Source organism: Cryptotermes secundus, unplaced genomic scaffold (assembly GCF_002891405.2).
Source record: "Cryptotermes secundus unplaced genomic scaffold, Csec_1.0 scaffold166, whole genome shotgun sequence".
Classification (NCBI taxonomy): Eukaryota; Metazoa; Arthropoda; class Insecta; order Blattodea; family Kalotermitidae; genus Cryptotermes; species Cryptotermes secundus.
Window position 1 is genome coordinate 651,326 of NW_019720562.1, and position 13,281 is coordinate 664,606.

The window sequence follows — 13,281 nt, forward strand, 5'->3', positions numbered from 1 at the left end:
TTTTATATATATATTCCATAGTCTTGTTTGTACTCAAAAATCCTGATATGTATCAGGTGAATAATGGCATACACAAATTAAGTACTAGGTGGCATAATAAACTACATGTTTCCTTTGTGAGATTATCTTCCATTGAAAAGAGTGTGCATTTTTCATCCATTAGAATATTTAATAACTTGCCATACAATATATATTGTTTAAAAGACAATATTAATACTTTTAAACAAAGGCTAAAAGATTATCTTATTTTAAATGCATTTTATTCGGTAGATGAATACATGGCATACAGGCAAGCATAATACATTATTGTTGTCTTTCCAAGATTATGTACTATCTAGATTTGTTATATGACTGCTTTTTATTTTATTATTGTATTTTTCATTTTATAATTCTTGAATATTTTAATTGTTGAGACTAGATTGCATTTTGCAATGTCATTTTGCTGACGAATTCAATATCCGGTCCGGTTTCTGGACAATGGATCTGTGAAATTATGTATGTATGTATGTTAAGAATTGCTGTGGTGCCTGACCCAGTGGCTTTCTGTTCATTGGCTACTAAGGTCTCTTTCTTTGTTGGGAAAGGTGGCCAGAAATGATTGCTCATCTTGTTCATTTAAGGCTTTCCTAGAGTCATGTTATAAAAGTTCTGAATTTTGTATTTATACTATGATATTTAATTTATAAACTTGCATGTGCTGAAGATGACTGACAACTATTTGTGCTCTTCAATTGTGGTCTTCGGTTGTGACACTGTGTATTCCTGTAGGTGGATACTAACGTTTTGGAGGAATTGAACCATGAAAATAGAGATGGGATGTTCGTGTGAAATGTCAGTATCCACCTACAAGGCCACAATTGGAACAATCACTGAGAAACTCTCAGAACCTCTGGTGGGTTGTAAACATCTGCAGATATGTGTATGAGGTTCTGTAGTGATACTTTTTAATGCTGTATTCCAGGGTAGAGGTCAGTGTAATCCAAGTACAGACACATATGCGTGCGCGCACACACACGCACAAGGCAGACTTTTATTTGTAAAGGATTATGCAGAGATTTTAATATGTGACGTGTTAAGAAAAATATGATACAATAGGTGTGGATTATTGAATTTCATAAGGAAAATTAGTATATCTCTAAACATCAATTCTCATTCTAATATGCTGCAGTTTTCTATAAGGTGAAGCCTGCAGACATGAGGGAGAGATAAAATTTTTGAACTGAAAGATAAGAAAGACGAAGCAGAGGTCCATTTTGAGGTAGCATACTAATACTGGGATTTATGCAGGAGGAACATGGGAATTCATGGAAAACCCCATTCTGTGTAATTAAACTCGCATGTTAAATTTTGTCATGAATATAATGTAGCTATATTTCAAAGCTACTTGATTGGTGCAGTGTGGTATGTGTTTTCATTTTATTATATAGGGTCTCAGCTCCTTTTCCTTTGGGCTTCATGTTTCAAAATTGTTCCATGACTCCTATGTTTGGTTAGCCCTAGAAGCACAGCTTGCAGCCAGCCAGTCTGAACAACAGGCAGTATTGGAACGCTGCTATGCCAGCTCTGCTGAGAATGAAAACCTACGTAAAACAATTGCTGATCTCCGGCGACGGTTGGAAGAAAGCCAGGCAGCTTTGCATGAACTTGGGCGGGAAAATCAAACGCTTCAGGTAAATATTTTGTGGTATATTCTTAAAGTTTTTGCACTGAAGATATATTTGATAACAATATTGATATTTCATATGTATTGTTTATGTATGTTTTGTTCCTTTTAAATTTGGGATGAACGGTCAGAACTGTGACTTACATATGCTATATATTAAACATATCATAAGTAAAATTTAGCCATGTTTCAGAACAGATAGTAGTTGTTATGTTAATATTGTTAAGACTTGGCAGTGCACCAGTGAATCACTCTGAAAGTATACAGAAGGAAGAATGATTCATCAGTTGTCCTCACATTCGTTCTAGTATGCAGACAGGAGGGTGAATGACAGTTGCCTAATATGAAGCACTGTCATATGGTGAGAGGTAAACCAATAAGTCTGTCTTTGATACTGATACTGTTATTACTTTTGATACTTTTACTGTCCATTTTCTGTCATATTTTTCGCAATTTAATTTTTTTGGGTGGTGGGTGAAACTGAAGTAATTTATGTCTTTGCTTAGATTAGGTAGATTTAAAGCAGCAGGTGTTAAACAACCCTTACACTATGACTAATATTCAGTTTATTGTCTGTCCCCTTTCTTGCAGTTCTAGCCCTCCAGCAATTTTATACGTCATGAAATGCTGTATCTTGCCTTATGGGACATTATGGTCGTGACTTGGTTTCATGGAGAATGCCACCAGTTGACAAATCTTAATGTAGGTTACATCTCACAGTCTGTTAGAATGTGTAAGGATGTTTATTCTGTGTCATGACACCTTCTAGTCATGGGACTATTTGCTGGTCACAGTTTGAAGATTGATTAGATGCTCATTCAAGGGACAGTGTCATGTATAAGTGACGTTACTTCTCTGAACTTGTTCCTACTCAGTTCCAGTAGTTCCTGAAGGTAACCCTTTCGTCCATGATGAACTCCCAGGATGCCTGGTGTTTTCTATTCTTCCCATCCCTGATGATCCTCTTAGTAACCTTTTCTGAGATCCCATAGGCTAGGTTAGGTCCTACAAGTGGATGTTTGAAACCTGTTTTTCTCAGTTGATTGGCAGTATTGGTCCTTTCAATCCCTTTTGTTGCCTGTTGCCCATATCAGTTGCGCTATCTTTTATTTAGCCAGTTTCATGAGGGATTTATGGCAGTCCCATACGTACTTCAAGTTGATCTGGTATAAATGCAGCTACGCTCTGTGATAAGATATATGTTTTTGTAGTGTTTACCTGTATTTTCCATTGTATATGCCTTAGTGGCACACACTTTAGCCTGGAATATTGTGGTGTGTTACTAAAGGTTGTAGCTAAGCTTCTTCCTTGTGACATATGCATACACGTCACAAGTGCCTTCGTTTGCTTTGGACCAATCTGTATACCAGTTCAGTCTGAAATCCACTCTCCAGCTCACTTCTGTCAGGAAATTGGACCATAAATGGTTTGTTAAATACATATTTTTCTTTTTCATTTTATCAACCACCATTTGTAAGATATGTTCCTTCTTCAAGTCCTAAAACATGTTAGCATGTCTTTCCCAGAAAGAATTGTGCTTCCATTGGTTACTACAATTGAGTTTGTAAATTCCTGTCAAAATCTTGGCTCCAGCATCAAATGTAGAAGAGGTTGTCCCAGGAGAACTTGAAATCTAACTGTAGGAGTCATTTTTATAGCTCCAGGTGTACCAGATTGACTGACCTTTGCAGTTTGTAGAGTTCAGGTTTACAATTTTCCAGATGACCCTAGACCACCACAGTATGGCAGCATAAGTAGGTACAGGTCTTACTACCATGGTCCATATCCAATATAGCTCCTTTGGTTTCAGTCCCTATGTTTTCCCTGAGGTGCTTCTACAGGTTCAGACTGGGGTTTGGGCTCTGTTTCTGATTGTATCCACCTGTGTCTTCTGTGGGAGTCAGTCCTTTGCCCAAGTTAGTCTAAGGTTTTGACTGCTGTTTACAGAGGAATATTTTTACCGAAGAGAGTTGTTCTGGAAGTCCCCTTTTATCTCCTACATATTCATCACCAGACTCACAACGGAGGCAATGGATGTGACATATATTTACACCAATTTTTATTTTATTGAAATATTTGTTCTGGTAAAGTTGTGATGCCTACTAGAGTGCACTGCCATAGCCGTTCATTGTATAATCATTCTGGCGTGTTCAGAAACGAAACTACTAATGCATTATGCCTTTTATTTGAAATGTAGCTTGAACTGGAAAAGTTGTTGGGTCGTAAGTGGACAGAGGACTCTGATGTTATTAGCTGCAGCCTTTGCCAGAAGGAGTTCTCGCTTATTGTAAGGAAGCATCACTGCCGTAACTGTGGACAGATTTTCTGCAATGAGTGTTCATCCAAGATGGCACCCATTACAAGCAACAAGAAGCCCGTCCGAGTGTGTGACTCTTGTTACAATGAGTTAGGTAGCAAATAGTGTAGTGACTCATGCTCAGAACTATGGCTCTTTAACATTTATTTCAGTGCCTCTTGCTGAGAAAAACATTTTTTTTGTGACTGAAAGTTAGAGATTACTCCTCAGAATTAAATTTTGAGAAGAATGAATCACTCTTTTCATGTTGTGTCAGCCATTGGATTGACACATGATGACCTTTTCAGAAGATGCTGAATGTGCCAGAATGTGTTTGCTGCTATATCATCAGAAATATTACTTATACCCTTGCATAAAAATAGTGTGCCAAACGGTATATTTTGAGATACAGTCCCTAAGGGATGTGAATAGTATGAATAAATGAATGGATGTGTGAGATGCAAAGATTACCATATACAAAGTTCTTTTTATTTGTTTTTATAGTTTATACCTGTTTGACATAAATTCTGATGTTAATGTTGATTGTAACATTTGAGAAAGTATTGTAAGTTCATTTTGTACATGTTCATTTGTGTTCTCTTTATTATATTCTTCATTATCTGTTTATATCTTTTAAATATTGATAGGCAGTTTTTTTTGTTTGCGTTACATTTTCAGCATATTCTATTATTGGTGTTTAAAACTGGAAATCAGAAGGTGCCAAATATTTTGTAGTTATTTTGAATAATCTACACAACTTTATAAAAAGGCAGCTGTACTCGTATTACTGAGCAATCTAGAAAGATTGGGAATTCTTGTGGTCTGTATCTCTGCAAGAATATAAGATTTGAGATTATCACTATAGTGAAGATTCATGTCTGGTCAGAGCAAGCTGTAAGGATGCTGACTCATCTTAGGACACATTCAACCAGTATTACAAATGAGTACTTAGCATTCTTGCTTCGTATTCATGAGTCACCTGGTTTGAATTTTGGCCAGGCTACTGGCTGTCCCAATTAAGATTTGCTATGATTTCCTTAATCCCTCCAGGTAAATGAAGGAATAGTACTTTCATCTGTGTCATAATGACTGCCTTCTAAATCCTTTATTGTTCATTATTAATGATTATCTTTCCATCTTATTTAGCGTTATTAAACCCCTGCAGTTCAAACAGCATTGTTAATTACTAGAAACAGTGAATAGGACATGCACTGCAGCTATTGTGACACTGGGTATAAGATGTTACTACTGACCTGTACTGCTATATATGTGTCATTTTAGGGCATACATGTGTTTGTTCATCATGTCACTGTTTTGTGCCTGGAACAGCGTATTATATACCTGACTTATTATTTTAATATCCTATTCTTACAAATTTCGAGTGAAGTTATATATCAGAGAGTTCAGAAGAGAATAAAAATTGATTTAAAATGCAGTTCTCTTACAGTATTACAATTTTATACTTAAATTCTCTTTCAGACCATTAGAATTTAAATTCTAATGGCACATGTTGGTATGTCTGCTATGAAAAAGTGTTGCAATGGAATATTTTCATGATACATTGTACAAATATGAGTACAGGTGTCCTCCAATTTAATCAGAACAAACTGCAAACTTGCATTACTTGCTACATGTTTCATGCTGGTTTGTTCTTTAACCCTGAATATGGTGGAAACACATTTCACTGAAACATTGGTTGACTTTCAACAGACTACACAGCATTGTCTAAGTTAGAACTCTTCAAACTGTGTAAGATTCTGGAATTCATGACTTCTTATAATGTGAAACGTGTTGTGATTTTAGAATGTATAAAAGTCAAATGTTAGTATTGTTTCCTGCTGGGCAGGTAGGGATATTCTAGCTGTTTTGGGGAGACTTTGTACCTTATGCAAGGGTGTTTCCGTACCAATTTAATTATGTCCCACGTGTACTGTAGTGATGGTAGTGATATAGTTGGACAAGGGGCAGCATGTTGCTAATAGTGGGCTAATTATGAGCTCGTCTGTACACAGAAATTATTATATCAGAGATCGAATGGCTTTCAAGGTGCAGTAAATTTGATGTATATCTTGAAGTGTAGTAATAACAAAGAAGGAAATAACATACAATTAACTATAAAATTCTGTTCCATCCCTAGTTAATGTGAACTCTGAACATGTGTGTTCAAGTACATTAAGAAGGATGGATTAAGGATAGCTGATGAGGTAATCACTCAAGGTCCGAGATTAGGAGGAGGTTAAAGGTAAATGATTTTTATGTAGCACATAGCAAGTGCAAGGTAGCCATGAAACTGAGCTCTTTTTATCTCTCTGTAGTGCATTATCTCACCAGTATTTGTTACTGTGGAATAGAAAGGACATGTCGTGCTAAGGCCTGTAAACATATGCAGATTACACTTAATATGTTCCTGCACAGAACTTCTGTTACAATAGGGGCATTATAACAAATGTTGAATTTGAGGTTGTCATAGCAATGTCTGTGAAGACTTCTGAGATACAATGCTGTGTAGTTCAATGAAAGTTAAACGTTTTGGAGGAACATAACACTTCCATCTCCATGTTCAAAGAATAAGTCAAGCAAGAAACCAGCATGAAGCATGCAGCTTTTGCCCAACTGCACGGTATTACATTCCAGAAAATAGAAGCTCTCATACCCCTCCCCCCCCCAAAAAAAAACTCTTGTAATAATTCAAGTGTTGATGGTATTTGGTTGTCAGTTCAGAGGTTCACATTGATTAGTGGCTTGTGGCAGCAAAAGTCGCAATTTCAGAAAGTGCTTGAATATAAAACTCAGTTGTGAACTGTGCTCTCTGTGTAGAGTTCTTCATAATTTGTAAATTGAAGCTACCCAGTTGCAGGTATCATTACCAGTAATTAATCAGTTAACATCATTGTAATGTTTGTATTTATATACAGTTACAGAAAAGTAGAAGGCACTGAAATCCCTGCTACAATACTGTTTTATATCTGTGTATTGATCACAGAATTTGCAAAATATAATTAACCTATTAAAGTTAAACTGGGCAAAAGAAAAGTTGTTTATTTTCTTCTAATTCATCTTCAGAAACAGTGCAGTCACTTCTGCCAATTAATTAAGCAATTGAATAAAAGCAACATCAGCTTTTGAATGAGTGGTTGTACAGTACACCTCTTTAGGACCTTCACTTTGCTGACAAATTAAATTATCAGAAAATGCTTACAGAATTGTATGTGATGGAGAGGTGTGGGGGTCACTTTTGAATCTTTTTTTTTTTTTGCATTCTAACAATGCAACTAGTCTGAGACTAACGAGCATTTCTCTTCTGACTTAAACTACTACTACTATAACTTAAACATCTGAGACTGCACCCACTGGTGTGTCCCAGAATATGGTGTCCTTGAATCATGAACAGTAACATTCATCCCTATTTTAGGTTTCCAGAGTATACATGCAAAGAAGCCAGATGTAACAGAAACTTATTTTAACTCAAACAGAAAGTCATGTTTTGAACTGGAGTTCATGAAAAGCAAACGATATGTCATTGGCGCAGGAAAACGTCCATGTAGAGCTATGCAGTACAGTTTACAAATTGTAATGCGCAATATTTGCTCCACTTTTTTTTTTTTTTAATTCGCTTAGTAGGAAGTGGAGTCCAACTGGGTCCACTCGGCACCACGGCCACTAATTGGCCTAGTGTAGCCTGCCCCAGGTGATTATGATGGAGAATTTGGTGGAATGAAGATTGGCAGGGGAAACCGAAGTACTCGGAGAAAACCCACCCCAGTGCCACTTTGTCCGCCACAAATCCCAGTTGACCAGATCCAGGATCGAACCTGGGCTGCCACGGTGGGAAGCCAGCAACTAACCACTTGAGCTATGGCGCAGCCTTTTGCTCCACTTACACAATGATAGTTACAGACCTCAACTCAATTTTAGTATTTTTTTTTTAATTTAATCTTTCAGGTCTTTATTACAGATGAACCCATTACTGAGATGTAATTGTAAAGGTGAACCTATGGAAACTTCATCTGAGAGAATTTAGCATTATTTTTGGCCTGAAATTAATATTTACTTTCCCTGTATATATTTTTTTAAAGTTCATGAACATTTGATATACTGTTATGTATGTGAGTGTCATAGCCTGTGGTGTGTCTGACGTCTGTAAATGTTAGTGGGGTGGACATCTGAAAGAATTGAATGTTTAAAAATATTGTCACATGTTGGGTATATGTCATGTGACAAATAACTTTACGCCATGTTGGATATAGCAAATTTATTTCACATTCACTCTTACAATTACACAATTTCGCAAGTACTGGAATCTGCAGTATCACACTTACTTCTCCTGTAGTCATTTCCATTCATTCAAGAACAGTGGACTTCAACTCACCCTGGAGAATGCTAGACTGCAACTGACTGGTTACTATAACTAGTTACTCTTATAAACCTTCAGTCAGACAGCGGAAAACCCATATCACTTCACTATTGCGTAAACGCCATGTTTACAGGCGTTGCTGGGGAACACTGCTGAGAGTTGTTTATTGCTGTGTAGTAACTGCAGTGTCCCCTGTTACGTCACCACGGAGGAGGGGGACAGAGTGTTGACTGGCCTGTTACTGTAGCAGCGGAAGTTGCTCCAATGATATTATGTCACTGCTGGAGGGGGGGGGGTGTCCTGCATAGCGCAAATTCGTCACACTGCTCCCTTCTAAAGGTTGTTTCGTCCCGAACAGCCTAATGGTGCACCCCCATTCCTTTTCTTTCGGGGCTGTGCTTTATGAGTCTTCTTTTGGTTTGGCTGCTACTCTTGCAGTGACTATTCTCTGGCCATTACATCAACTCCTTTCTTAATATTCATCCTGAACAATTCCATGGTCCAGCGTTCGATGATCCATTTTATCACATTCACTCATCACTTTCATTCTCCATTCATGCCGGGGAGGCTGGTGTTATTACATTTCCGTTTGTAACTGCAGCTCTTTTGAATTTGACAGCAGACCGTGAATGTACAGTATTACTGTTCATTTTTGGAACACAACCTGTGGCGACAATTTCTGTAGAACCCACCCATCATTTGCAGGACAATGCTTGGCTGCATGCAGCACAAGCTGTGGCTGATTTGTTTGATTGATGGAGCTGGGAAGTGCTCTACCATCCACTATACTCCCCGGATATAAGCCCTTGTGACTTCGACTTCATTCCTAAGATGAAGGAACCACTTTGTGGCATTTGCTTGAGAACTGTTCCAGAGATTCTTCAGACAGTAGACCACTCCATTCGAACTATCAACACAACAGGCACTGCTAAAGGTATCCTACGACTTCCACATCGCCGGCAACGGGTTGTACACAATGCTGGTGACTACATTGAAGGACAGTAAAACTTCGAAACATGCATCTATTTTGTATCAGTTGTAAATAAATAGTTGCCACTACTAAAGTTCCAACCCTCGTACATACTACCTCCATTTTCATGATCCCTGAAGTTGGAGATGATACATTCCTCTGACACATCAGTGAACTTCTACCGGACTCTAGACTGTGCATGGTATCACATCCCAGAAGATAGCATGCTTCATATAGTCACTATCAAGAGAACTTGAAGCCTTACGTAAATGAAATTGTTTGGCTGCTCCGGTGCAAGATAAAGATAACACACATCAGCTCAGGCTGTACAGTTATACTGGCAGTGGACTTGACAGATCAAGAGCCAAAATACATCAAAATACCTCTTTAATATTATTCTAATAAATCTTTTAGCATTGTGATATTTTGATTCAGTTCTTTTTGTCCAGTAATTGCCTGGTATGTTTTAATTTGTTTATTATTATATAGTTTTTCTAACGTCCTGAAATTAACATGGGAAACTTGTCGTTAATTTTCTTACACAACCATTTGTCACATACGTATCGTACATGAACAGTCATTCCAGTGTGTCTCTTATACATGGCATTTTGACACAAGAAGTAATAAGACTGAATATTCAAAACGGTAGCAGTAGCTCAGAAGTACAGTAGGCTCACATGAATTGCAATAAAATTTTGTTTTGTAAGTTGCCAGAAATCTAAAGATTACTGCAGAAGCAGTGCTGCTTACTGTGAAAATCAGTATTGTATTATATACAGGAGTCAGAAATGGTATATCATTTATGATTTCTCATCATCCAAAACCCAACATAAGGAGGAAACATCTAGAGTTTAAATGTAAACATGGGATCTGGTATTTAATTACATCTCAGAAATACAGATAAAAAAATGAACAAATAATACAACAGTTTTTTATTAAATATTAACATGCACTAATGAATAGATATGTGTTAGTTCTGTGATGACATTTATAGTTTGTTCGTAAAAGTTTTTTTTTTCTTTGTGCTCATTTTCTGTTCATACAGTAACAAAGCTGACTGGCTGTTTATCTGCTTGCACTCCCCTTACTTCCCTACAAGACAATCTTGAAATTGAAAGCCTTGTAACAGATGTACAGCATACATAACAGCAACAATGTATTTATTTTAAGTTAATGCTGATAATGGTTTATTCTGCTGTATATTATTAGAATTAAATTTTATGGCACAAGTCTCTCTATGCACATATTATACACATAATATCTCATTAGTCCCAGTATTATAAGTAATATTACACACCCTAGAGCTGACGTAAGGAGTAATCTTAGTCAGTTTGATTTATTATATCTACTATGGTAAATGTATATAATATAATAGTGAGGTATTAAATTATGTCTATAATTTCTGTTGCTGTGGTTTGGTATTCCTGTTAATGTCTTCATGATCCAACTTTTTCTGTATTAGAAATATTTATGATGTATTATTAAGTTCTATCTTTACTGAATAAAACATTATCAGGTAGTGAGGGGTTTATTATTTGTAGGATTTGAGGTTCTCACAACGGTGATTAATGAAAATGTAAAATGAATACTTGAATTGAATATAGAAGGAAATCATATACATGAGAAATTATTATGAACCAAAATAATAAACTTATATACTGAACAGAATACATTGGACACACTTTAATTTTAGAGTGGTTTACCTTTGAATGCTTCTGTTGTAATGGCTGTGTCAACATGGTGGCATCATAGCAGCTGACAAGCTTTGGCTGATTTGAACTGAAGTGCTGACTGCCTTTATAGGCACCAGACACTCTGTACTTAAGACTGTGATGTCACCTCATAGTGAAGTACCAGTTAACATTCCTTTGCATTGAATGTTAATACTGAGAGAAAAATGGAGGCTAGATTTACCTGTGAACTGTCTCAAGAGGACATCTAGAAAAGAATCAGTTCAAAACATGTGTTGCAGTGAGATTCATTATACATTAGAACACCCCAAGAACAATGTAGGCAGTTGGCAACATGGTGAGAAATGGACCAAGGGTGCTAGCAGCTGGAGATTAGATATGTGTTAGGTTCACTTTTCATACCTGAACTCATGTCTATTGAAAATTTGCCTCATGTATTTATACTGTTCAATTTTTCCATAAAAAATCATCCAATTTGGCTGATTTCAAATTTTTAGGCCTAGTTGATTGCCGGATCGCTGCATCGTTTGGGATTCTGTCTTTAGGTTTGACTTTGTCCATCTTTTCACACTGAACTTCTAATAAATTCCCTTTACCATAACTGAGAGGTTCTTTATCCATATCCAATAATTTGGCATCATTAATGTTCTGGTCACTTGTCTCTGACGATGAACAAGATGCCTCATTGAGGACCTTTATAACTACACTATCCTTGTTAAAATCTGGTTGTTCCAGGTCAATCTTCTCACTGTCCTCACTGTCTTGATTACTGTTCTGTCTCCTTACTACCTTTGCTTTTAATTCTCTGTGGTTTCTTGCTACTACTTAGTTTACTTATTTTGGCTGATATATTCTTATTCACCGAGTCTACCATGTTGTCTTCTTCTCCATCTGTCCATGGGAGAGGGATAGCCACTTTGTGTTCTTGTCACCATTGCTAGAATCAATGATGTCCATTTGTTTAGTAGCCAAGTTTTACCTTTCAAATTCATGTGCAGACCGTGCATAGTAAAATTTTCTGTTTTTAGGCATACTACAGAGCCAGATGTAATCATAAGAACATAATTGCTTACTTAATTTTCTATTAAATATATCAACTTCCCTGTTTACACAAGATGATGATTGGAGGTCAAAACGATGCTGAGCAGTCGCTATAATCATACTAGTATTCTCCAGCCTTTTTACAAAGTTCAAAATTAATCTTAGTCCCAGAGAGGACTTGTTTTTGGCAATATCTCTAGACCCACCACAAAAAATCACTATGTCTTTTCGATAATTTCTCATCCTTTAAGTTCATGGAATTTAAAATCACACTTACATTGGCATTTGGCTTTGTAATCCCAATAACCCTAAAGGCTGGGGTTTCATGCTAAAAGCAGCTTGGCAGGGGCAGCATTATTGGCTTGAACTGCAAATGACAGTCTAGTTAGTTAGAAATTTCCACTACCATCAGTGGTGTGAAATTTTACATTGTTTCTGAAACTACCCTTAGAAATTATTAAGTGTATTAAACAAGTTTTTTTTATTGCTAGTGGGGTGAGGCTAAGTCCCTTGTACTGCAGCCACTTCTGGCCTATTGTACCAGCCCCAGATGATAGGTGAGGGTGATTGTGGAGCAATTGGTGGAATGAAGATCGGCAGGGGAAACCGAAGTACTCTGAGAAAACCTGCCCCAGTGCCACTTTGTCCACCACAAATCCCACTTGACCAGACCCGGGCCGCCACGGTGGGAAGCTAGCGACTAACTGCTTGAGGTATGGCACGGGCATCAAACAAGTTAGAAGAACAAAATTTTTCGTGAGTTAATTACTGTAACTGAATAAACTTTAAACTCACTAATATCTGAAGCTTTCATGGTTGCTAAGGTTAATATAGGTTTCTTGTTCTGTTAGCTGTGTCAACTAGTTAAAAATTATGTCATCAAGATATTGCAGACAGAGATGGTCTCTGAAACATCAGTAATTTTTGACCAACTGACATGGCTGACAGCCCAAGAAGAGTTTATCAACTTTAAATTCACCGGATAAATTAACTTATGCTTAAAGATCGAAGGTAGAATATGAAGGTCATATTTTTCTGTGGTACATGAAGTGAAAGGAACTGTCAAGCTGTATCTTCAGCTGTAACTAATAACTGATTTGGCCTTTACTTGCAAGTCATTCTTTGAATTTCAGGGTCCCTAAGCAAGAAAGTTTTTGCAGTCTCTTTTTGCAAATATTGGTTACAGTGTGTGAAACATATTACAGTCACAAAGTTGGGAAAATGGCAATGATTCCAAATTTGAAGACTTGCAGAAATGTAACAGTC

The 13,281-nt window shown here is 36.9% G+C and overlaps 1 protein-coding gene across 1 annotated transcript in view; it reads left to right on the top strand.

The window, feature by feature from the left end:
• LOC111868384 (early endosome antigen 1) overlaps positions 1 to 6,622 on the top strand; it is a 63,720-nt gene extending 57,098 nt beyond the window's left edge. Inside the window, exons 15-16 of the mRNA XM_023858972.2 lie at positions 1,495 to 1,670; positions 3,861 to 6,622. Coding sequence (XP_023714740.1) covers positions 1,495 to 1,670; positions 3,861 to 4,085 — 401 coding nt within the window. The 3' untranslated portion in view covers positions 4,086 to 6,622. The remainder of the gene's footprint in view (positions 1 to 1,494; positions 1,671 to 3,860) is intronic.
• The last annotated feature ends 6,659 nt before the right edge of the window (positions 6,623 to 13,281 follow it).